At 43.9% G+C, this 25204-nt stretch overlaps 1 protein-coding gene across 1 annotated transcript in view; it reads left to right on the top strand.

Annotated features, from left to right (window-relative positions):
* Positions 1-25204, top strand: part of FKBP9 (FKBP prolyl isomerase 9) — a 47288-nt gene that overhangs the window by 9868 nt on the left and 12216 nt on the right. Inside the window, exons 2-6 of the mRNA XM_032286837.1 lie at positions 3682-3827; positions 4253-4442; positions 5415-5560; positions 9338-9527; positions 16893-17038. Coding sequence (XP_032142728.1) covers positions 3682-3827; positions 4253-4442; positions 5415-5560; positions 9338-9527; positions 16893-17038 — 818 coding nt within the window. The remainder of the gene's footprint in view (positions 1-3681; positions 3828-4252; positions 4443-5414; positions 5561-9337; positions 9528-16892; positions 17039-25204) is intronic.

Genomic DNA, 25204 nt, shown 5'->3' with positions numbered 1-25204 from the left:
TTTCCTTTCCTTTCCTTTCCTTTCCTTTCCTTTCCTTTCCTTTCCTTCCTTTTTCTTTTCTTTTCTTTTTCTCCCTCTGTCACTCAGGATGGAGTGCCGGGGTATGATCTTGGCTCACTTGCAGCCTCAGCCTTCCAGGTTCAAGTTACCCTCCTGCCTCAGCCTCCTGAGTGGCTGGAACCACATGCACACACCATCATGCTCAGCTATTTTGTATTTTTAGTAGAGATGGGATTTTGCAATGTTGCCCAAGCTGGGCAACAACTGTTTCTATATTCCTCTAGGGAGACCCAGACCCTGGAGCGTGAGAATCAGATGGTCTCGCTTATCTACCCCCACCCATGGTTAATTTCATGAGCTTAGGAAATTTTGTCACCTCCAAAGAGCCTGAATATCAGAGCACCCACCTTAAAGTATTGTATGAGGATTAAATGGGGTAGTATATGAAGAGCTTAGTTTGCTATTGTGCCCGACAATGTGTAAGTGGTAGTTAGTATTAAAAACTTTTGTTAAATTTGGGAAGTATACTTGGGTTCTGTGAATGAAAAAAATATTTTTAAAGTAGTTTCTTGCTGGTGCGTTGTTGCTGTTTGCGTGTGCTGTGCCTTGGGAGTCTTTGAAACCTTGCTTTCCGGCCGATTATTATAATAAATCCACCAGTTTGATGAAGGCTTAGTGGTAGGGGGAGGCCCTAGCCAAGTGTAATTCAAGAGCGGGCATTCCAGGGGGTGGGGGTTGGGGCCCCGGAGGTAGACAGTGGAAGCGTAAAGCTGACTTGGGCACGAAACTGACCATGTGCTTTTGTCCTCTGGCTTGTTGGCTTGTACTTGAAATCTTGGTTTCTGTTCACTGACCTTGAGGAAAGGAAAGCTATTAAAATAGGCTGTAAAACTGGGAGGAGAAAGGGAAGAGGGCCGGTCTCAGGAAGCTGCCCTCAGGGGAGTGCTGAGGTGGACTCTGTGGCTCGCCCAAACTGTTCATTAAAGAAAAAGAGGAAAAAGTGAAAGTATTTTGTAAAATGAAGGGTGACATCATGAAGTAAATCCCAGCAGCTTTTAACATTTTATTACATTAGTAATTATGTGATCATTTTGAAAAGTAAGATAATTAAAGAGAAAACAAATTCAGTCACCTGAAGTCCTCTACCTGTAGCTGATAGATAATATTTCATGTATTGCCTTGTGGATTTTTTCATATGTATCTATATATGTAAATTGAAAATGGGGTGGTTTTATACTGTGTTAACCTGCCCCCCCCCTTTTTTTTTTGGTGACAGAGTCTCATTCTGTCACTCTAACTGGAATGCAATGGGACCATCTCAGCTCACTGCAATATTCACCTCCCAGGTTCAATCAATTCTTGTGCCTCAGCCTCCTGAGTAGCTGGGACTACAGGTGCACACCACCACGCCCAGCTAATTTTGTGTTTTTAGCAGAGATGAGGTTTCACCATGTTGGCCAGGCTGGTCTTGAATCCCTGACCTCAAGTGATCCACCCTCCTTGGCCTCCCAAAGTGCTGGGATTACAGGCATGAGCCACCATGCCTGGCACTGTAACCTGACCTTTACTCTTATTGTATATATTCCTTCATGTCAGTGAGTGGAAACCTGTTATTATAAAATGCCATAGAGCATTTTATTTTATGTCTTCTGAAACTCTGTGCGTCTCTATCAGTTTGTAAGGTACTCATAGGCAAAGTCCTTGGCTTGTACTTTATATCCCCCAAAGCACCTGGCACAGTCCCCTAACAGGCAAACCCCTGTTGATTGCTAAATTAGACATTGAAGAAGATAAAGGTATGAGTCACAGCTATGATTTCATTATTTATCTTTTGATATAAGGCCATCGCCTATCAGCCTTTAAAACACATATATTAGTGATCATAAGACTACATTATACTTTCTATTACCTGTGTTAATTATAGTAATATTGGCATAACACTTAAGTTTTCAGAGCATTTTTTGTGTTTGGGATCACTTGCATTTTGCAGTGGTGGAAACTGAGGTTAGGAGGATTTAAGTATGTTTTAATGCTCTTACCATGCTGCCTCTGTGTTTGACTTAGCTGGATGACTTTTATTTATTTATTTATTTATTTATTTGAGACGGAGTTTCGCTCTTGTTACCCAGGCTGGAGTGCAATGGTGCAATCTCGGCTCACCACAACCTCTGTCTCCTGGGTTCAGGCAATTCTCCTGCCTCAGCCTCCTGAGTAGCTGGGATTACAGGCACGCGCCACCATGCCCAGCTGAATTTTGTATTTTTAGTAGAGACGGGGTTTCACCATGTTGACCAGGATGGTCTCGATCTCTTGACCTCGTGATCCACCCGCCTCGGCCTCCCAAAGTGCTGGGATTACAGGCGTGAGCCACCGCGCCCGGCAAAGCTGGATGACTTATAAAAAAATCAAATGTGTGTGCATGTATTAACCTGGGCCATCAGTACCTATGATGTTGCTTTTAGGTACCAATCACATAGAAAATGATGTCTTTTTTTTTTTTTTTTTTTTTTTTTTTTTTTTTTTTTTTTTTTTTTTTGAGATGGAGTCTCACTCTGTTGCCCAGGCTGGAGTGCAGTGGAGCAATTGTGGCTCACTACAACAACCTCCACCTCCCGGGTTTGAGCGATTTTTCTGCCTCAGCCTCCCGAGTAGCTGGGACTTTAGGTGTGTGCCACCACGCCTGGCTAATTTTTTGTATTTTTAGTAGAGATGGGGTTTTACCATGTTGGCCAGGCTGGTCTCGATCTCCTGAGTTCATGTTATCCACTCTCCTTGGTCTCCCAAAGTGCTGGGATTACAGGTGTGAGACACTGTGCCTGGCCGTAAAGTCTTTTTTATTTTATTTTATTTTTTGAGAATCTGTCGCCCAGGCTGGAATGCAGTGGTGCAGTCATAGCTCACTGCAGCCTCACTCTCCTGGGCTCAAGTGCTCCTCCCAACTCAGCTTCCGAAGTAGCGGGGACTATAGGCATGCACCACTACATGTGGCTAATTATAGGTATTTATTTATTTAGTAGAAAGATGCCTCTTTGTTGCCCAGGCTGGTCTTGAACTCCTAGCTTCAAATGATCATCTTACCTTGGCCTCTCAAAGCCCTAGCATGACTATAGCCAAGTCTTTCTTTTGTGTGTGTGTGTGAAAGAAAAGGTAACTATTTTGCAAAATCAGCTTACCGCATTTTTTTTTCTTGAGAGCTTGTTTGGAGGTTCTAGCAGGGGAGCGCAGCTACTCATACACCCTTGACCGAAGGCCAGTCCTCTTCTATTGGGGATGGTCGTCCTCTTTGACTGAGCATGCAGCTGCAGGAGGGATGCACATGGAGCGGTGAGGGAGGAAGGGGACACCCGCCTAACCAGCCAGATCAGCCAAATCAACCCTGGCGATCAATGGGGTGACAGATGTCGAAGTCAGATCACCCTCACAGCCCACATTTTTTTTTCTAAAGAGAGTTATGCTGATTCGTATTGAGCTAGATTTGCTGGCAATATTCAAGATAGTCTAAACTTTCCAACCCCACAAGTACTGTCCAGTGGAGATGTTCCTGTATCAGTAACTCCTTGGCAGGCTTTTTGCTTTGCTGTGGCTACATCATGCCCATGGGCACATTTTTACAGGTTGGTTTTACTGAGGAAGGGACTACTTATACTTTTCTTTCTCTCTCCCTACCCTTTGGATCTTCAGCTATGACAGAGACTCCACTTTCAACGTGTTTGTGGGAAAAGGACAGCTGATCGCAGGGATGGACCAGGCTCTTGTTGGGATGTGTGTAAACGAGAGACGTTTCGTGAAGATTCCCCCAAAGCTTGCCTATGGAAGTGAAGGAGTTTGTAAGCTTTTGTTCCTCATTTATAAACACGTCTCCCCTGCAGAAACAATGAGAACACTTTTAGGCTGTTAATAAGTCAAACAGACTGGAAAATCTTGGAATCTTCAGACTGGGGGGAAGTGAAAAGCAGTGAACTCATACACAGCTAAAATTTCCATCTTAGGTTTGTTTCTTCTAGATGTGAAAGTGTCATTAACACAGGTGTATTGAATGATACTCTCAATGAGAAGAAAACTTTGTTTTTTCTCTTTTCTTTCAATTTTATTTGGAGGAAAGAGGGAGGAAGAATGGGGCATTTTGGAATTGTATAGCAGTGACTGCTTGAACTTTTTTGGCCCACATTCACTTTGGCAGCATCCTAGGTGTTTATTTATCTGGCCTGAAAGGCAGCAACTGTGAATTCATTGTGAAATCTTTAATTTCTAGCTGGTGTGATCCCCCCCAATTCAGTGCTTCATTTTGATGTACTTCTGATGGATATTTGGAATTCTGAAGACCAGGTTCAGATTCACACCTATTTCAAGCCCCCGAGTTGCCCTCGGACCATCCAAGTGTCTGATTTTGTGAGGTACCACTACAATGGGACATTCCTGGATGGGACTCTGTTTGATTCGAGGTAAGTTCTGCGGTTCATGGCAATATCAGTGAAATGTCCCATAGTTCTTTCCTTCTGTCTTACTTGCTTTTTATGCCCATGGGGAAACCAGAATAAGGACTCTTCTCAATTGTAACCAGTGCTGAACTCATCTACTTAAGATTTTTGGTCAGTGCTGCATCTTCTGTGGTGCCACAGTCAAAATTTTAATACATCTTAGAAACGTGAAGGGCAATGTTTATCTAACTTAACTGTATTTTGATATCTCATCATTAAGTAAAAGGCTCTATTTCTTTTTTTTTTTTTTTTTAGACAGAGTCTCACTCTGTCACCCAGGCTGGAGTGCAGTGACGCAATCTCAGCTCACTGCAACCTCCGCCTTCCAGATTCAAGGGATTCTCCTGCCTCAGCCTCCTGAGTAGCTGGTACCACAGGCGTGCGCCACTATGGCCGGCTAATTTTTTGTATTTCAGTAGAGATGGGGTTTTACTATGTTGGCCAGGATGGTCTCGATCTTCTGACCTTGTGATCCACCTGCCTTGGCCTCCCAAAGTGCTGGGATTACAGGCGTGAGCTACTGCGCCTGGCCAGGCTCTATTTCTAAGGAGGCTTACACACATTTTGGTTCATTTTTATAGCTTTCCCATGGAAACAGGAGGGGAAAGATGAATGTATTTGAAGCTATGGAGAGGCATGTGGCTATGCCGGAGATCAGGGAACCCTTCGAAATTTCTTCTCATTAGAGTGTGTTTGATTAGTGGAATAACTGGCCTGTTTTTGTCTACCACTAGTATAAATGCATGCTTTTTATTTCTTTCTAAACTTAAGGACATCTGCCCTGTGTTTGGGGGCAAAGATCTATAAATGCCTATCTCTAGGGATGGGTATGGGATCACTGTTTAGCTGATATTTAGGTAACAAAAACCGTACTGAGAGATGAGTTGGAAACATCCTCATCGTGTGAAACTTTTCCCCTTTCTCATTGGCTTTCAGTCACAATCGCATGAAAACATATGACACATATGTGGGAATTGGCTGGCTGATTCCTGGAATGGACAAAGGGCTGCTGGGGATGTGTGTGGGTGAGAAGCGCATCATCACCATTCCTCCTTTTCTGGCCTATGGAGAGGATGGAGATGGTAAGTCCTTCTCTTGCTTGGAGCCGCTCTCACCTATCCTTAGTTTTATTGCAGTGGTTAATTCAATTGTCATCACATGAAACCCACTAGACCTGTCAGTCTAGGCCTACTCTGCCCAATATGGTAACCACTAGCTACATGTGGCTATTTATATTGAAATGAAAACAAGTTAAAATCAACTAAAATATAAAATTCAGTTCCTTGGTCACACTGCTACATTTTAGGTCACGTTGCAGAGGGCCACCATACTGGACAGTGCACATACAGACCCAGATCATTTCCATCACTCAGAAAGTTCCATTGGACAGTGCTAGTCTGGATTGTCTGCTGTCTGATGATTGAGCTGCAGAAATTTCCACTTACTTATGGTCACTGGCATTCATAGGTAAGCTACCTGCCCCTGCAGTACTTGCCATGGCCTTGGGCACCAGCCTCTCTGGCTTTACCCTTTGTGAAATGAGACTTGAGCTAGACACTCTAAGTTGCAGATATCAAGGTAGAAATTTAGCCATATTATGTCAGAATTGCCAGATTTCCCCATTTGCACCTCTACAATGGGTTTTTACCTATGACATTAACTTGATGTGGACAAAAGCAAAGAGTAATGTTGGAAAACACATTAATTAGAATTAGTTCCTATTGTAGTTTTGCTGTGAAGGAAAACACATACTATTGACTGATAAATAGAATGTCTCAGTTACTCATATTTGAATTTCAGGTATGTTTAATCATATCGACATGCTGGCACAACATAGACACCTATAGGCATTTAAACAGCAGACAGATACAGTGATGTGTTGATTAATGATGGGGATATGTTCTGAGAAAGGCATCATTAGGCAATTCCTTTGTTGTGCAAATGCCATAGAGTGCACTTACACAATCCTAGGTGCTACACAGCCTGCTGCACATTAGGCTGTATGGTGACCTGTGTCTCCTAGGCTACAAACCTGCACAGCATGTGTACTGAATCCTGTGGGCTATTGTAACACAATGGCAAAAATTTGTTTATCTAAACATAAAGAAGATACAGTAAAGACATGATATGATAATCTTATGGGACCAGTCTCATATATGTGGTCTGTTGTTGACCAAGACTTCATTATGCAGCACATGACTTTGTAGTTAAGGATGTAAATGAGAACATGATGCTTCTTAAGGAGTTTACTGATGGTGATACCCAACTTAAAATAGCCAATATGTTATTGATGCTGTTTCCTGGCTCTGTAGAGCAGAGCAGCAAGAGAAGAGCGCTGAGGTGATGGGGATCAGCCTTCTCTCTACCTCCATATACATATATATATATATATATATATATATATATATATATATTTTTTTTTTTTTGATAGAGTCTCACACTGTTTCCCAGGCTGGAGTGCGGTGGTGTGATCTTGGCTCACTGCAATCTCTGCCTCCTGGGTTCAAGAGATTCTCCTGCCTCAGCCTCCTGGGTAGCTGGGACTACAGGTGTGTGCCACCATGTCTGGTAAATATTTGTATTTTTAGTAAAGACAGCGTTTTTCTGTGTTGGCCAGGCTGGTCTTGAACTACTGAGGTCAAGCCATCTACCCACCTCGGTCTCCCAAAGTGCTGGGATTACAGGTGTGAACCACTGTGCCTGACCCACTTTTATATATTTTACATGCTGGGGATCTGCAGACAGTTTCTTAAAAAGAGAGGTAGTAGGGGTGGGATTCCCTATTAAAATAAAAAAAATTTAGTTTGAAGCAGTGCCATAAATGTATCTTAATTCTTTCCCCACTGAGATATTGTTATTACTATTTTTAGAGACAGGGTCTCACTCTGTTACCCAGATTGGAGTGACACCATCATAGCTTACTGTAATCACAAACTCCTGGGTGATATTTCTGCCTCAGCCTCCCGAATAGTTAGGACTGCAGGCATGTGCCACCATGCTTGGCTAGTTAAAAAAATTTTTTTAGAGAATGTCTCACTACATTGCCCAGGCTAATTTTGAAATCCTTGGCTCAAGTGATCCTCTCACCTCAGCCTCCCAAAGCAGTGAGATTACAGGTGAGAGCCACTGCCCCTGGCAGTTACTATTTTTCTTTCTTCTTTTTTTGAGACAGAGTCTTGCTCTGTCGTCCAGGCTGGAGTGCAGTAGTACGATCTTGTCTGACTGCAACCTCCGCCTCCTAGGTTCAAGCAATTCTTCTGTCTCAGACTTCCAAGTAGCTGGGACTGCAGGTGCCCACCCAGGTAATTTTTGTATTTTTAGTAGAGACAGGGTTTCACCATATTGGTCAGGCTGGTTTCGAACTCCTGGCCTCAGGTAATTCGCCCACCTCGGCCTCCCAAATTGCTAGGATTACAGGTGGGAGCCTCTGTGCCTGGTCACTATTTTCTTATTAATGTTCCAGTGGTCTTGTCCTTGGCCCCAAGAAGTTCATTGACATTGGCTCCCAGCTCCTTTTGTCATCAGCCACATAACAAAACCAGATGTGAGCCTAATATGAGAAATATTAATTTTAAATAAATAATAGTTTATTTAGGGTAGCTATTTTTGAAAACTTTATACTTGAATACCATGTTCAGCTATCCAAGTATAACTTTAAATGGGTGAACTCTATGGTATATGAATTATATCTCTGTAAATTTGCTATAGAAAATAGTATTCATCTAGTACACATTAATGCTAGAAAATTTGAAACCCCATGGTTACTTTTAAGGTTTTCATTGTTCTTTTAAATGAAAAGATACAGAAAAGCACAAAAGATTGATATTCTATATCTCTTATACATGTGATTTAGGGATTGACCGTACCTTGCATTCCAGGGGCTGACTCAGCAGCCGGCTTTCAGCAGATTTCATCATTCCACAGAGGGGAAGGAGACGCAGGGTGGGTTTGCCAAAGGCCAGTGGAAACGCAGGGGGGGGGCTTTGCCAAAGGTCAGTGGAAGGAGCTCAGGTTTGGCAGCATCTAGTTCACTTGCCCAGGCCTACTCCTTTGCATGGTATAACAAATGACAAGTAAAAGTGAGGGATTGGTTTGTTGGTTAACATTCTGTTACCTCAAATTACTGGATTTGTAGTTATCTACTGGCTGATGTTGATCTTTGCAGGAAGAACTAGCTCTATAATTTTTTCATGTGGATTTTATTTTGCAGATATTCAATATATTCCCCCATCAGGAATATCCAAGAGAAGCAGTACTACCCAGAAGTGAGATAGAAGTGATTTGAGGACTATTTATTTATATTTTGGATTGTGGGTGCCATTTTTTTTCTCTGTTATCTCTGCTAACTTTCATCTTATTTATATCATGCTTTGGATACACTTTAAAGTGTTGAGTTTTACTTTTGCCTCTAAAAAATTGGCCGTTCGTTCCAAAAAAACAAGTCTGTGTACAGTTCTCCAGAACCAGACCAGAGATTTGGAATTTTCTCCTTTAAATGTCTGTGGTTTGCATTTATTCACAAACAGAAACCCACAGAGGTATGTATTTGGGTTTGCCTGTGGGTGCATTCCCACCTACATAGAGCCTTGATTTTTCAGCATGAGCCCAGAAAATATGGTCATAGTAGTCTCTTATGTCATTAACATCAGTTTTCTCCTTTTCCTGAGTCTGGTTTTAGATTATACCATCAGCCCATGGTTGGACACCATGAGGGCCCATCCAACACCTGGAAGAACATTTGTTTCCTTGGCTTCAAAACTTCTCCAGAAATGAATAACACCAACCCCAAGGCTGTTGAGCTGTAAAGTACTTCCTAAATCCTGTGTCCTGTTTAATCACCTTCCTCCATTTCATTCTAGGGAAAGACATTCCCGGACAGGCATCTCTGGTGTTTGATGTTGCATTATTAGACCTCCATAACCCCAAGGACAGCATTTCCATTGAGAACAAGGTAGTACCTAAAAACTGTGAGCGGATAAGTCAAAGCGGGGACTTTCTCAGGTATCATTACAATGGCACGCTTCTGGATGGCACCCTCTTTGATTCCAGGTAAGGGAATTATTAAGGTCTTCAACTGCCAGAACTTTGTATTAAATAAAGTCCGCCATTGGCTGGACCATGATTTAAATACTGTGTCAATGCTGATTCATAGTTAGTATTTTCATCTCTAATACAGGTTTCTGTTTTCTGATACTTCTTCCCTCCCTCCCTCTCTCCCACCCTTCCTTCCTTCCTTCCTTTTTTTCCTTTTCCATTTAAAAAAATTTTTTTTGAGATAGGATCTTGTTCTATTATCCAGTCTGGAGTGCAGTGCAGCTGCATGATCGTGGTTTTCTGAAGCCTTAAACTCCTGGGCTCAAGCAATTCTCTCATCTCAGCCTCCTGAGTAGCTAGGACTCTAGGTATATGCCCCCATGCTTGGCTAATTTTTTATTTTTTATAGAGATAGGCTTAAGTTTCTTCATAGGCTGTTGTAACCATCTCTTTCTTGGGGGCTGTTTTAGATGGTTCTGCAGGAAGACAGGAGAGACTCACCCTCGACTCTCACCACCCCCTATACTATGCTCAGCTCTCCAGGTATAAACCTCTTGATGGGGTCCAACATGAGGAGTGGCCAGAAGTGATGTCAAGGAGGTACAGTGGGCAGAGAATGGACTTGATGCCAAGAGAGCTGGCTCCAGCCCTTGTCTGTGCTGCACTAGCTCTATGACTTTGGATAGCATTTGACTGTTTGGGACTCCATTTTTCCCTATTCCAGCGTCTTTGTCAAGTAAATGGTTAGATTAGAGAGACAAGATATGTGTCACAGGGCTTTACACATTTCAGAGGCTGATCAGCTGGGTGGCACTGGTTGGATGCATTCAGCTCCCTTCTGGATGTTGGGTTCCATAGAGGCTAATTACTGGGCCTCTTCTGTGGTTCAAAGTTTTGTTTTGTTTATCAGGCATGGCCTGCAGTTGTACAGAGACGGCTGGTGTTTGGCCTGTCTTGCTCATTCCAGTGGCATGTGTTGTTTGAAACTACTCCTTCAGCTTCCAGTAGAGCAAACAAGTAGCAACAGCAACCTCCCCGTCTCTGAGGTGATAGACTTCTAGTAGTCATCCAAAACCATTACAGAAGAATTTGTATATGGTATTATTTCATTTGAATAATACCATACCAACACCACACCCTGCCTTTTTTTTTTTTGAAGTGGAATCTCGCTCTGTCGCCCAGGCTTGGGTGCAATGGGTGTGATCTCGGCTCACTGTCATTCTTGTTCCTGGGATCTCTTTTACATTTCATTTACATTTCCTGGAAAAGAGTAATAGTTACATAGCTCAAAATTAAAACAAATTATGCATTAAGATATGTTGTATTCCTGTCCCTGTCTGCCTAACCTCCCTTTGTCCCCTACCCCTTAGAGTTAACCATTTTTATTAGTTTCTATTTTTAATTTTTCCAATATATGGATTTTTTTTTTTTTTTTTTTTTGAGAAAAGTCTCACTCTGTCACCCAGGCTGAAGTGCAGTGGCGAAATCTCAGCTCACTACAACCTCCACCGCACAGCTTCAAGCAATTCTGTCTCAGCCTCCCGAGTAGCTGGGATTACAGGCGTGTGCCACCACACCTGGCTAATTTTTGCATTTTTAGTAGAAATGGGTTTCACCATATTGGCCAGGCTATTCTCGAACTCCTGACCTCAGGTGATCCGCCTGACTCAGGATTATAGGCGTGAGCCACTGTGCCTGGCCTAATGTGTGGATTTTTAAAAATGCAAATGTAAGCAAACACAAATGTTATTTTCTCCTCTTTTAGAATATAGTATTACTAAGGAACAAAGTATTGTTCTGCTCCTTGATTTTTGTTACCCTGGGATTTTTCCACGCTAATACACAGAGAGAAATCCTTTGTTTTTTACATCTACATGATGTTCTATTGGGTGAGTATATCGTATTTATATAACCATTCCCTATTGAGAAACATTTGAGTTGTTTTTATCTTTTTCTGTTACCAAAAAAAAAAAATTCATTTAGTGCATGTGCGTGTTATTTTTTGTTACATTCCACTGTGGTTCTATTCTTTATTACCTGGAATTATATTTCCAATTGGAAGACCATTTTTCTATGTATACCAGATTTTTGTTCACATAGTGGAGCCACAGTTTTCTTAGGCTTCAAAGAGCTTTCCATTTTAGTACAGTGGAATCTAGCCCATTCTAATAGTTACATATGTTACATTGTATAGATTTGCCTACATTTAGGTAATCCCTGTTGTTTGTCCTTTATGTTTCCTGTATTTTGACATTTAATGAAGACTGCAGTAATTATTTTTGTAGGCAAATCTTATAATATATGATCAGTTTTTTCCCTGGAACAATCTCTAGAAAAATCTCCGGGTCAAAGGTTATGTTTTTTTCTTTTTTTTGAGACAGAGTTTCACTTTTGTTTCCCAGGCTAGAGTGCAGTGGTGCGATCTTGGCACACTGCAACCTCCACTTCCAGGTTCAAGCAATTCTCGTGTCTCAGCCTCCCGAGTAGCTGGGATTATAGGCACGAGCCACCACGCCCAGCTAATTTTGTATTTTTAGTAGAGAGGAGGGTTTCACTATATTGGCTAGGCTGGTCTCAAACTCCTGACCTCAGGTGATCCATCCGCCTTGGCCTCCCAAAGTGCTGGGATTACAGGTGTGAGCCACCGTGCCCAGCCATTTTTTTTTCTTTTTTTTGATACAGAGTCTCACTCTGTTGCCCAGGCTGGAGTGCAGTGGTATAATCACAGCTCACTGCAACCTCCACCTCCCGGGTTCAAGTGATTCTCCTGCCTCAGCCTCCTGAGTAGCTGGGACTACAGGCATGCACTACCACACCCTGCTAATTTTTTTGTATTTTTAGTAGAGATGAGGTTTCACCATGTTGGCCAGGCTGGTATCAAACTCCTGGCCAGAGTGATCCACTCGCCTTGGCCTCTCAAAGTGCTGTGATTATGGACATGAGCCACTGCTCTGGGTCAGAGGTAATATTTCCTAATTGCGTAATGAAAACAATGCAAAAAGGTATAGCAAAAAATGTAAATTTCCTATCAGCCCCTTCCATTCTAACGACCATGAGATAACCAGTGTTAGCAATGTTCTGCAGCTTCTCTCTATGCTCACAAATGCTTTCACATTTAATCCTTTAATCCATCTGGAATTTATTGTGGTATCACTGTGACAGGAAGGATTTAACTTTATTTTTTTCCAGGTGGTTAGCTAGTTTTTCCAACATCCTTCATGAATGACTCTGTCATTTTCTCACTGCTCTGAAATGTGGCTTTTGTTATGAACTAAATTCTTATATGTACTTTTGAGTCTGTAGAGTTTTTATCCTTTACCTTTGATCTATTCCTAGGCCAGCGTCACAACTTTAACTATGATTAACCAGTGTTAGCTTTTTAATTGTAGAGTAGAGAGCATTCTTTTTCTTTTTTTAAAAAAGACAAAGTGATACACTGACGTGATTTAAAATCCTGGAAGTTTAAAAAGGTATACAACGACAAATTTCCCTCCTATCCTTGTCCCACTTCCCCTCTTCACAGGGAACCAGTGTTATTAATTTCTTTTCTTCTTCTTCTTCTTTTTTTTTTTTTTTTTAGAGATGGAGTCTTGTTTCTTTGCCCAGGCTGGAGTGCAATGGCAAGATCTCGGCTCACTGTAACCTCCGCCTTCCGGGTTCAAGCAATTCTCCTGCTTCAGCCTCCCCAGTAGATGGGATTACAGGCATGTACCACCATGCCCGGTTAATTTTGTTTGCATTTTTAGTAGAGACAGGGTTTCATCATGTTGGCCAGGCTGGTCACAAACTTCTGACCTCAAGTGATCAGCCCCCCTTGGCCTCCCAAAGTGCTGGGATTACAGGCATGAGCCACCTTGCCTGGCCCAGTATTATTAATTTCATAGGTCTTCCATACATATATAATAAAGTGCACATGTGTACATATTCCCCTCTTCTAATTTTTAACGAGAATGATAGCTTGCTATATACTGTACCTTTACAACAGCATTCTTTTTTTTTTTTTTTTTTTTTTTTTTTTTTTGGGACGGAGTTTCGCTCTTGTTACCCAGGCTGGAGTGCAATGGCGCGATCTCGGCTCACTGCAACCTCCGCCTCCTGGGTTCAGGCAATTCTCCTGCCTCAGCCTCCTGAGTAGCTGGGATTACAGGCACGCACCACCATGCCCAGCTAATTTTTTGTATTTTTAGTAGAGACGGGGTTTCACCATGTTGACCAGGATGGTCTCGATCTCTTGACCTCGTGATCCACCCATCTCGGCCTCCCAAAGTGCTGGGATTACAGGCTTGAGCCACCGCGCCCGGCCCCTACAACAGCATTCTTAATTGTTTCTTTTTCCAGATGAATTTTAGCATTACTTTACTAAGCTCTCCGCCAACACCAGATACACACCCTTGGGATTTTGATTGGAATTGTTTTAAGATTTTTAAGTTACTTTGGGCCAGCTGTGATGGCTCAGGCTAGGCATGATGGATCACCCCTGTAATCCCAGCACTTTGAGAGGCCGAGGCGGATGGATCACCTGAAGTCAGGAGTTCAAGATCACCTGGGCCAACATGGTGAAACCCCATCTCTTTTTTTTTTTCTTTATTATTATTATTATTTTTTAAAGACAGGGTTTCTCTGTGTTGGTCAGGCTGGTCTTGAACTCCCAACCTCAGGTGATCCACCCACCTTGGCCTCCAAAGTGCTTGGATTACAGGGGTGAGCCACCACACCCGGCCCAGTGAAATCCCGTCTCTACTAAAAATACAAAAATTAGCCGAGTGTGGTGGCCATGCCTGTATCCCAGCTACTTGGGAAGCTGAGGCAGGAGAATCACTTGAACCCGGGAGGGCGAGATTGCAGTAAGCCAAGATCGCACCATTGCACTCCAGCCTGGGCAAGAGTGTGAGACTCTGTCTCAAAAAAAAAGAAATGGAAAAAAATTTTTAAGTCAGTTTGGGGGAGGACTGATGACTTTGCTTTTCCATTGGGGAACAGGATGGTTTTCCATTTACTTGTCTTTAACTTTTAAAGTTATTCAGTTCAGTATAATTCAAGACTACCCCACCCCTCCGTCTCCCCTTCTGAGGCTCTTTCCTGCTTCTTGGCTTGGCCCTTGCTGCCAGCCCAGTGCTCATCCATTAGGCAGATCCCACAGCCTTCGTGTCTGCTGTCTCCTCTCCTCCATGGAACCTTTGTGACTATTCCAATGGGCAGCAGTCCCCACTGTGGGTACCTGCCGTCTCTCTCACTACTTGGTGACTCTTTGTTGGGAGCCCACCACGTAGGTGTCCTCTTTCCTGAATGCCTGGCTGTGGCTGCACATTGCTGGTGATCCCCAGGGTCCTACAGGTAGGAACCTGGGGAGGGTGAGCCCTGCTCTGGCTGGAGGATGCTGGGAGCCGGCATGGTCCTCCTTTTCCCTGCTGTGCTCCCCTCCAGTCCTTCCTGGCCCTTGTGCGGGGAGGAGGCTTGGAGCTGCTCAGCCTGGGGTGCTGTCCTCAGTAGGCGGGAAGGGGGACTCACAGCCTCTTCTGGGAGTTTATGTGGACAATCTCCTGCTTCCTGGGTGAGGAGAGACATCTGTTGTGATCCTTTCTTTGTGGCCCGTGGCTTTCTGGTCTCTGAGGGGTATTGAGAAGGGAGAGGCCCACAGCTCTGCCTGCTGGCCCCACTTGACGGGTCCTTCTTCTCTGGGGCATCATGCCCTGGCTGCGGGGTGGGGGAATGGCAGGACCGACCGGCTCCTAAAGGACGGATTTTCTGCCTCATCTGCACCAGGTGGTGTAGGGAAGGGGTGCAGGTCACGTGGACCAGTTTGATAGTAGACTTGACATATGAAGTTTTATTATTTTATTCCGGAATCATTATGCTGTGGGGAAGAATCGATTCCTCTTTTTACCAGACTCATGGTAATAGACTCACTTGGCAGTTTACACACAGGCTGGATCTCCCCTCTGAGTGGACTCAGGCCTCCTGCCAGGAGCACTTGGGAAACCCAAGTATTCACCAGTGTGGTGCAATGAGCAGGGGTGACAGTGGGGGCCTTTTGTCGGCCTGTGGTGGAGACTGCAGAATTCATTGCTTTCAGTGTGTATGCTACTTTCCTGGCAATCAGAATCTTCATGTCAGGCCAGGGGCTGTGGCTCAGGCCTGTAATTCCAGCACTTTGGGAGGCCAAGGCAGGCAGATCGCTTCAGCCCACGAGTTCCAGACCAACCTGGGCAACGTGGTGAAACCCTGTCTCTACTAAAAATACAAAAATGAGCCAGGCATGGTGTTGCATGCTATAGTCCCAGCTACTTGAGGAGCTGAGGAGGGAGTACCACTTGCACCCAAGAGATTGAAGCTGCAGTGAGCTGAAACCAGACCACTTCACTCCAGCCTGGGTGACAGAGCAAGACCCTGTCTCAAAAAAAAAAAGAAGAAAGTAATTAAAAAATCAAACAAGATAGAATATTCATGTCCCACATATGCAGATATCTTCTCTTTAGATACTGCAGACATTGTCCTTGTGACACATTTGCAGTTTCTGATAAGGGCTATGTTTGCTTCTGTTTTTTGCTTTCAAGACAGGGTCTCACTCTATCACCCAGGCTGGGGTGCAGTGCTGGGATCTTGGTTCACTGCAACCTCAACCTCTCTAGCTCAAGCAATACTCTGGCTTCAGCCTCCTTAGTAGCTGGGACTGTAGGTGTGTGTCATCACACCCAGCTCATTTTTGTGATTTTGTAGAGACAGAGTTTTGCCATGTTGCCCAGGCTGGTTGAGAACTTGTTTTCGTTAACTTGACATGGTTATCAAGTGTACAGGCTGGGCGTGGTGGCTCAGGCCTGTCAACCCAGCACTTTGGGAGGCCGAGGGAGGAGGATCATTTGATCCCAGGAGCTCAAGACCAGCCTTAGCAACACCATGGGACCCCATTGCTACAAAAAAAAATGTTTGTGGTGGCATGTGCTTAAAGTCCTAGCTACTTGGGAGGCTGAGGTGGGAGGACTGCTTGAGCCTGGGAGGTTGAGGCTGCAGTGACTGCAGTGACCTGCACACCAGCCTGGGTGACAGAGTGAGACCTTGCCTCAGAAAAAGAAAGTATACTGTTCAGTTTACATTAGCTCCGTTTCTGTGTGGTGCTTCTCGTAACCCACACTGCATTCATAACCTGACCAAACCGGAGGGCTGCATGGAGTCTCTGCAGATGGCTGTTCACACGCTGTGTGGGGATTGCTACTTACCTTCCAGGAGAGTGTGTTTCCTGGCTGTGTCCGCAGATGCTGTGGTTTATATTGCTCCGGGGTCTGGAGGCCTCTGTGTTCCTTTGCGTGTCCGTCCCGACTGATTTGTACAGCTGCTGTGGAGTCTCTTTTGAATGACCCCTTCCTTTCCTTTCTTTTTTTCTAGCTACTCTCGGAACCGCACCTTTGACACGTACATTGGGCAGGGCTACGTGATTCCTGGGATGGATGAAGGTCTACTCGGTGTTTGCATCGGAGAGAAGCGAAGGATTGTGGTCCCCCCTCACCTGGGCTATGGAGAGGAAGGAAGAGGTGAGCATCACCTGCCTTCCTCACTAGCTGTGGCTGCTTCCACATTGCTTGGAACAGGCCTTCTTTTTCTTTTTCTTCTTCTTTTTTTTTTTTTTTTGAGATGGGGTCTCCCTCTCTGCCCAGGCTGGAGTGTACTGTGTGACCATAGCATACCATGACCTGGAACTCTTGGCCTCAAGTGATCCTCTTGCCTGAGCCTTCGGAGTAGCTGGCACTACAGGCATGCACCACCACGCCCTGCACAGAGCCTCCTGAGAGCCAAAATATTGAAGCTAAAGTCCAGCTTAAGACTGGAATGCCCAAATAGATTTAGTTTCTAGAGTTGCCCTGTTATTTCTCCTTGTTTCTCTGCCCATTTTCCCTTTCCTTTTGCAAATGTTAAATCCTACACCAAAGCTGAAAGAACTTACGGTGAATTCTACTGTGTTTTGCCAATTGTTAACATTTTGCTATATTTGATCTCTTTTTATATTTATTTAGGGGCTGAACCATTTGAAAGTAAGTGCAAAAGCCCCTTTTTGGTTTTGTTTTATATATTATAAAATTCACCCATTTAAGTATATAATTTAATGACTTTTAGGAAATTTAGTGGCTTATGCGACCATCGTCATAATCCTGTTTTAGAACATTTTTGTCACCCTCATACCACATTTTAAAAGTTACCCAAATCATACATGTTGACTTTAGAAAAAGAAAATATAGAGAAACAAAGAAAACAAAAATCTCCTCTAATCCTGCCACCCAGAAATAAGGTTTTTTTTCTTATTTTTTCTTTACTTTTTTTTTTTTTTTGGAGACAATCTTACTCTGTCACCCAGGCTGGAATACTGTGGCACAGTCTCAGCTCACTGCAACCGCTACCTCCTGGGTTCAGGTGAGTCTTGTTGTGCCTTACCCTCCCAAGTAGCTAGGACTACAGGTGTGTGCCACTATGCCTAATTTTTAAATTTTTATTAGAGATGACATTTTACCATGTTGGCCAGGCTAATCTCGAACTCCTGGCCACAAGTGATCTGCCTGCCTTTGCTGCCCAAAGTGCTGGGATTATGGATGTGAGTGACCATGCCCTGCCAGAAATAAATATTGTTAATGTAATAGGCAGAATATTCAGCCCTCCAAAGTATCTATGTTCTAATCCCCAGAACCTGTGAGTATTTTATCTTATTTTGTTTATTTTGTTTTGAGACAAAGTCTTGCTCTGTTGCCCAGGTGCAGTACAGTGATAAGACCCTAACTCACTGCAGCCTCCTGGGTTAAAGTGATCCTCCTGCATCAGCCTCCTGAGTAGCTGGGACTTCATATGTGTGCTACCATGCATGGCTAAAACTGTTGCTGTTGTTTTTTCTTGTAAAGACAGACATGGTCTTGTTATGTTTCCTAGGCTTGTCTGGAGCTCCTGGGCTCAAGCAGCCCTCCCACTTTGGCCTTCCAAAGCGTTGGGATGCAGGTGTGAGCCACCATACTTAGCCTCCTGTTACCTTATTAAAAGGGACTTTACAGATTTGATTAAGGATCTTGAGATAGGGATAGTACCCTGGATTATCCAGGCAGACTCAAAATACTTACAACAGTCCTTGTAAAAGGGAGGCAGGTGGTCAGACTGGGGGAAAAGTGCTAAACTGCTGACTTAGAGGAAGAGGATCCCGTCAGGGAATGAAGGTAGCCCTGAGGGGCTGGAAAAGGCAGGAAACACATTCTCCCCCGCAGCCTCCAAAAGGAACACATCCTTAACAATACCTTGAATTTATGCTTCTGCCTTCCAGAATTAGGGGAATCAGTTTGCATTGTTGTAGTTTTTTTTGTTGTTGTTTGTTTGTTTGCTTTTGAGACGGAGTCTCGCTCTGTCACCAGGCTGGAGTGCAGTGGTGTGATCTCCGCTCACTGCGCCCTCCACCTCCCAGGTTCAAGCGATTCTTTTGCCTCAGCCTCCTGAGTAGCTGGGACTACAGGTGCCCACCACCACACTGGCTAACTTTTTGTATTTTAATAGAGACGGGATTTTACCACGTTGGCCAGGACCATCTCAAAACTCCTGACCTTGAGATCCACCCGCCTCGGCCTCCCAAAGTGCTAGGATTACAGGCGTAAGCCACCCTGCCCAGCCAGTTTGCATTGTTTTAAACCAACAAGTTTGTGGTAATTTGCTGCAGGAACAGTAGGAAAGAAATGCAGCCATGAAGTGAACGTCTGTCTATACCTTTGAGTGAATGTATAGATTTAAACAAATGCCCGCCTACCCTAATCAATATGGACAATCGGGATTGTCTATGCATATTACTTTGTGATTTCTCTCTTCACCCAATTTGTGGTGAACAACAGATACGTTGTGAACAACCTTCTATGCTATGTATTTTAATGGCTGCTCACTTGCTTAGGAATAGTTGATGCGGTACTGATTTTATTTGTGTGTCCTTTTGCTGATGAAAATCTGGTGGCCTTGCTGGCTGTACATTTATTTTGTTAGTTCTGTTCTGTTTTCTGTTGATATATCATATGGATCTTGAAAGTTTTCCCAGTAGCATTCATCCCAGATGATCTAAGAAACGTCAAGTTGGTTGGAAAGTAGGTTATACCATGGAGAAATTTTTTTTTCTCCCTGACTTAAATTTCTGATTGATTAAACCAGAACAGATCACAGCTTAAGATCCATTCGGCAGGCCTTTCTTCAGACATCCTGCTTGTCTAGTGTCTTGATGCTCTATTGTTTTTTATCCTGTAGGTTTCTACTTCTAGTCAAATATAAACAGAAACAGATAAATACTTTCCGAGTGTTCTTGTTTCATTTTGGCCTGAAGACTAATCTTTCCTTGCTTTAAAAAGAATGCATTGATAGAAAACATTTGCTTAAATTATTTTTTTTCTTCTTGGCTTTCTATCAAGTATGAGACAGAGCTCTGAAAAGAATTACATAAGCCTCTGGGAAGCAACCAAAGGCTTATAAATTTTCTGGACAGTGAGACTGCTTCATCCTGAATCACGTTGCTTGCTGTGGGAGGAGGGCACCCTAAGCAACCCTGAGCATAAACCCCAAGTGCTCTTGAGTGGGGTCCGCCTCTGTCCTCTCCTGATCAGCACCCTTGGCCTCTTTGTGGGGGTTGCATAGGAGCTCATGCTGATCCCTGAGGGGCTGACCCGAGAGGGGTCAGGATGCAGAAGCTGTCTACTTAGTGGCTTCTTCACTGCATACCAGAGGGCCAGCCATATTGTGAATGTTCGGCAAATGTTTGTGGAAGGAATGAATTGTGGGCTATCCATGTGCTCTCAGCCTCTACCAGCATTTCATTCTGTCACAGCCATTTTCCCCTGCAAGATTGGTGGAGGGAAAGAAGTAGGCCTCCTGGGAGAGGTTCTGGATTTTTCTGCTGTCTGCTTTGTTCCATGGGTCAGCCCTGAAATTAGGGCACTTGGATGGGTTTGCAGCCTTAAAGCGGGGAATGGATTGTGCCTGCGAGGTTGTGTAAGCACCGCTCCGTCAGTGGCTGTTTCCCAACTTCCAGATTACCTTTTGAGCACCCTTTTAGGAAGGAGAGGAAAGTTAATAAATTACATTTTGCCCACTGTGTGTCTGGGTCTTCTTGTACATGAACTTATCCAAACCTGGAAACAGTCTTTTGAGGCAGTATCATCCTCATTGTTTAGAAAGATAATGAGGCCCAGAGAGTTCCACTCATTTGTCCAAGGACACAATAGCTAACTCATGATGGAGCTGGAACTGGACCCAGGGCTCTCCAACCTGTGTGTGTCCTAGACAGACAGAAAGAATGAGTCCCCATTAGGTAATGACGTGTTAATATCCACATGTGGAGAACCGAGAGCTCAAACCGAAAGTCCCAGAGCTCTTGGAGGAAACATACCCCGCTCAGAGGAAACCCACTCCCCTCAGAAGAAACCTACCCCCCTCAGAGGAAACCCACCATCCTCAGAGGAAACCCACTCCATCAAAGGAAACCCAGCCCCTCAGAGGAAACCCACCCCTCTCAAAGGAAACCCACCCCCAGCAGGAGCTGCAGAGTTTCTTGGGTGGGCTATCATAGGCTGCTTTATGTTTTTGTCATCTGTGTCTCTTCTGGGGGAGGCATTCTCATGCTGAGAATGGAGTGATGACTTATGCATTGGTTAAGGGTTTATTCAGAGAGGAGGCTGGTGTTAGGGCCATGATGAAATGTTGGAGTGTTTTTGCCCATTTGCTGATCAGCACTCATTTCTACACTTAATCTACAAACGGCTTAGTGGAAGTCAGAGCAAGATAGAGGGATAGAGGTTTGAGGCCTTGGTGCCGCTTGGGGCAGGTAGGGTCTATGGTTCAAGGTCTGGTCTTTGTTTTTTTTTTTTTTTTTTGGTTTTTAGAGACGGAGTTTCACTCTTGTTACCCAGGCTGGAGTGCAATGGCGCGATCTCGGCTCACCGCAACCTCCGCCTCCTGGGTTCAGGCAATTCTCCTGCCTCAGCCTCCTGAATAGCTGGGATTACAGGCACATGCCACCATGCCCAGCTGAATTTTTGTATTTTTAGTAGAGACGGGGTTTCACCATGTTGACCAGGATGGTCTCGATCTCTTGACCTCGTGATCCACCCGCCTCGGCCTCCCAAAGTGCTGGGATTACAGGCTTGAGCCACCGCGCCCGGCCTTGGTCTTTGTTTTTGCGGGCCTAGAAACTCCATCTATGCGTCCATCAGAGATTCATTCATGAAGAATCAGAGATTCTTCATGACCAGGCCCTGCTCAAGGTATTAGGGATTCAGCAGAGAAAAACACAAACAAAACTTCCTGCCCACACGGAGAGTGTTTCCTTGTCGACGCCCTCAATAATGTGTGTGCCTCAGAGGTAACCAGGCACCTGGTAGACTGACTCATGTTAACTTCCTAGAAGCTAACATACCCACTTGATGCTAAATAGTTACTTGACTGGGTGTGAATCGACCTCTACACCGGTTGGAATTCTTGTGCCTGGAATCCTTGGGGACTGAAAGGCTGAGTTCCTCTGACTGCTGACATCAGATCCCAGGGATGTGGGTGGTTCCAGATGCATTCCTTTTTGCCCTGGAGAAGGCCCTGCACCTGAAGGTGATTCAGGGAAGATTATATTTGCATGGACAAAATTTAGTGACTGCCTAGCTCAGTGTTAGAAGTTTGTAAAATTGTGGTAAGATATACTTAATGTCTTTACCATTTTAAGTGTACAGTTTAGTGACATCAAATATATTCACAATGTTGTATAACCATCACTACCATCTATACTGAAAACTCTTTTATCCTCCCTAACGTAAACTCTGAACCCATTACACAGTAACTCCCAATTCCTCCCTCCTTTCAACCTCTGGCAACCACCTTTCTTTCTGTCTCTACCAATTTGCCTATTCTAGGTGTCTCACTTAAGTAGAATCATACAATATTTCTCTTTCTGTGTCTGGTTTATTTTACTTAGCATAATGTTTTCAAGGTCTATTTATATTTTAGCATTTATTAAAATTTTAAGTTGGGTGTCGTGGCTCACGTCTGTAATCTCAGCACTTTGGAAGGCTGAGGCGGGCGGATCACGAGGTCAGGAGTTTGAGACCAGCCTGGCCAACATGGTGAAACCCCGTCTCTACTAAAAATACAAAAATTAGCTGGGTGTGTTGGCGTATACCTGTAATCCTAGCTACTCAGGAGGCTGAGGCAGGAGAATTGCTTGAACTTGGAGGCAGATGTTGCAGTGAGGCAAGATTGTGCCACTGCACTTCAGCCTGGACAACAGAGCAAGACTCTGTTTCAAAAAACAAACAAACAGAAAAAACCACAAAAAAAACCCCACAAAAATTAGCCAGGCGTGGTCGTACATATCTGTAATCCCGGCTGAGGCAGGAGAATCACTTGAACCTGGGAGATGGAGGTTGCAATGAGCCAAGATCACACCACTGCACTTTAGCCAGAGTGACAGAGTTGAGACTGCGTCTCCCCACTAAAAAAAAATTCCTCTTTTCTGGCTAACAAATTTCATTCCATTTTATTGCTGAATGAATATTCCATTGGATGTATATACTATATTTTGTTGATCAGTTCATCTGGTGATGAACACTTGGGCTGTTTCTACTTTTTGTCTATTGTGAATAATTCTTAATGCTCCTGTGAATATCAGTATACAAATATCTGTTCACATCTCTGCTTTCAATTCTTTTGTATATATGCCCAAGAGAGATATTTTTCTTTAATGTTTTATTGAAATTTAATTCACATACTATAAAATTAATCATGTTAAAGTTTATAATTTAGTTGTTTTTAGTATATTTACCAGGTAACTCAACCATTACCTCTATCTAATTCCAGCACATTTTCATCCCTCCAAAAAGTAACCTATAATCATTAGCGGTCACTCTCTGTACCCTTTCCCCATCAACCTCCTCCCCCCACGCTGGCAACTGGTAGTCTATTTCTTGTCTTTATGGATCTACTTATGCTGGAAATTTCCATAACCCTAGAATCCTGTAGTAAGTGGCCTTTTGTGTCTGGCTTTTTTCACTTAGCATCATGTTTTCAAGATCATTCCCAGATGATTTTCATGGGTTGCCAAGGTTGAGAAACCATAGATCTGCCTCTGCAGACACCCACCCTGTCCACGTGTGTTAGCTTCCCACGTACAGCCATCCACAGTTCTGGCTCTGAGCAGCCTTCTGGCCAATGGCAGGCTGTACTTCCTGGGTCCCATGAGAAGGAGCCTGCACCCCACTCCACCCGCACCAGCAGCCCGTGTTATGAGTGAGTAGCAGCCACCCGTGTTCTGCTATAAAGCACTTCTTGAATTAATACCTTTAACTTTGGCCAGCCCCAAAATTTGTAGCTCAGTTTTCTCAGGATTTTAATGAGAATTACACAATACATGTTTAACTTAGAAGAGTGCCTGGTACTCAGTAAACGCCTATTAAATGTGAGTGTGAGTGTGTGTTTCTATTAGAGACAGAACCAATCAAGAAACATAGAAAAGTACGTGTGGGGACGGGAGGTGAGGAGGGGCTGTTGGTGTTTGTGTGACTCTGTCTGAATTTTGTCATTAGCTGTGTTACTCTCTTGTCTGAGTTCTTCCTTTTCTCTTCTTTTTTTTTTCTTTCTTCCCCCTCCCCTCCCTTCCCCACCGCTTCCTCGCTCCCCTCTCCTCTTTTTCTTTTCTTTGGATGGAGTCTCACTCTGTTGGCCAGGCTGGTACAGTGGTGCAATCCTAGCTCACACTAGCCTTGACCTCCTGCCTCAGCCTCCCGAGCATCTGGGACTACAAATGCTCACCACCACTCTCGGCTAATTTTTTCTGTAGAGACATTTGGCTATTTTGCCCAGGCTGGTCTCGAGCCCCTGGCCTCAATGATCCTCCCACCTCAGCATCCCAGAGTTGAGATAACAGGCACGAGCCACCACCATACCCAACCTGAGTTGCTTTTCTTATATGTAAAGTACTGACGATAATATATGTCCTTAACATGATTTAAAAATATTTTACATTTAAACTTCTCTGAAATGATTTGGGCTGGGGGATGTTTTACAAATGATGCATGTGTTTAAGTGTCCCCCACGCCCCTGAGAAGCTGTCGTTAGATTCCTGGGTTTATGGCCATGCCTAACCCATAAGGTTGCTGCAAGGACTTAAAGGAAAAATGTATGTGAAAAATACTTTGGCAAACTGTAAAACATTTAGATGTGAGCTACTGTCTCCAAAAGTGGAAATAATAGAAAAGTTAATTAATAATTTAGTACAGAACAAATAGAATGTATTCCAAAAGCGTTTTGTGACTGTGTATGATCATGAGGGAACAATTTTGGGGTAGAGGTGTCTTTTCTTTTTCTTTTTTTTTTTTTTTTTTTTTTTTTTTGAGACAGAGTCTTGTTCTGTCACCCAGGCTGGAATCTTGGCTCACTGCAACCTCCGTCTCCTGGGTTCAAGCGATTCTCCTGCCTCAGCCCCACGAGTAGCCGGAACTACAGGCACATGTCACCACACCTGACTAATTTTTTGCGTTTTTAGTGGAGATGAGGTTTCACCGTATTAGCTAGGATGGTCTTGATCTCCTGACTTTGTGATCCGCCTGCCTTGGCCTCCGAAAGTGCTGGCATTACAGGCGTGAGCCACCGTGCCCGGCCATGGGTGTTTTTTTCTTTATGAAGTTTATGTTATGCTTTTCTTGAGCAGTGGTAGGACA

The sequence above is a fragment of the Sapajus apella genome, unplaced genomic scaffold (assembly GCF_009761245.1).
Source record: "Sapajus apella isolate SASKATOON/1434 unplaced genomic scaffold, GSC_monkey_1.0 scaffold19, whole genome shotgun sequence".
NCBI lineage: Eukaryota > Metazoa > Chordata > Mammalia > Primates > Cebidae > Sapajus > Sapajus apella.
The sequence above is the reverse complement of the archived record's forward strand: the minus strand, read 5'-3'. Positions and strand labels throughout refer to the sequence as shown.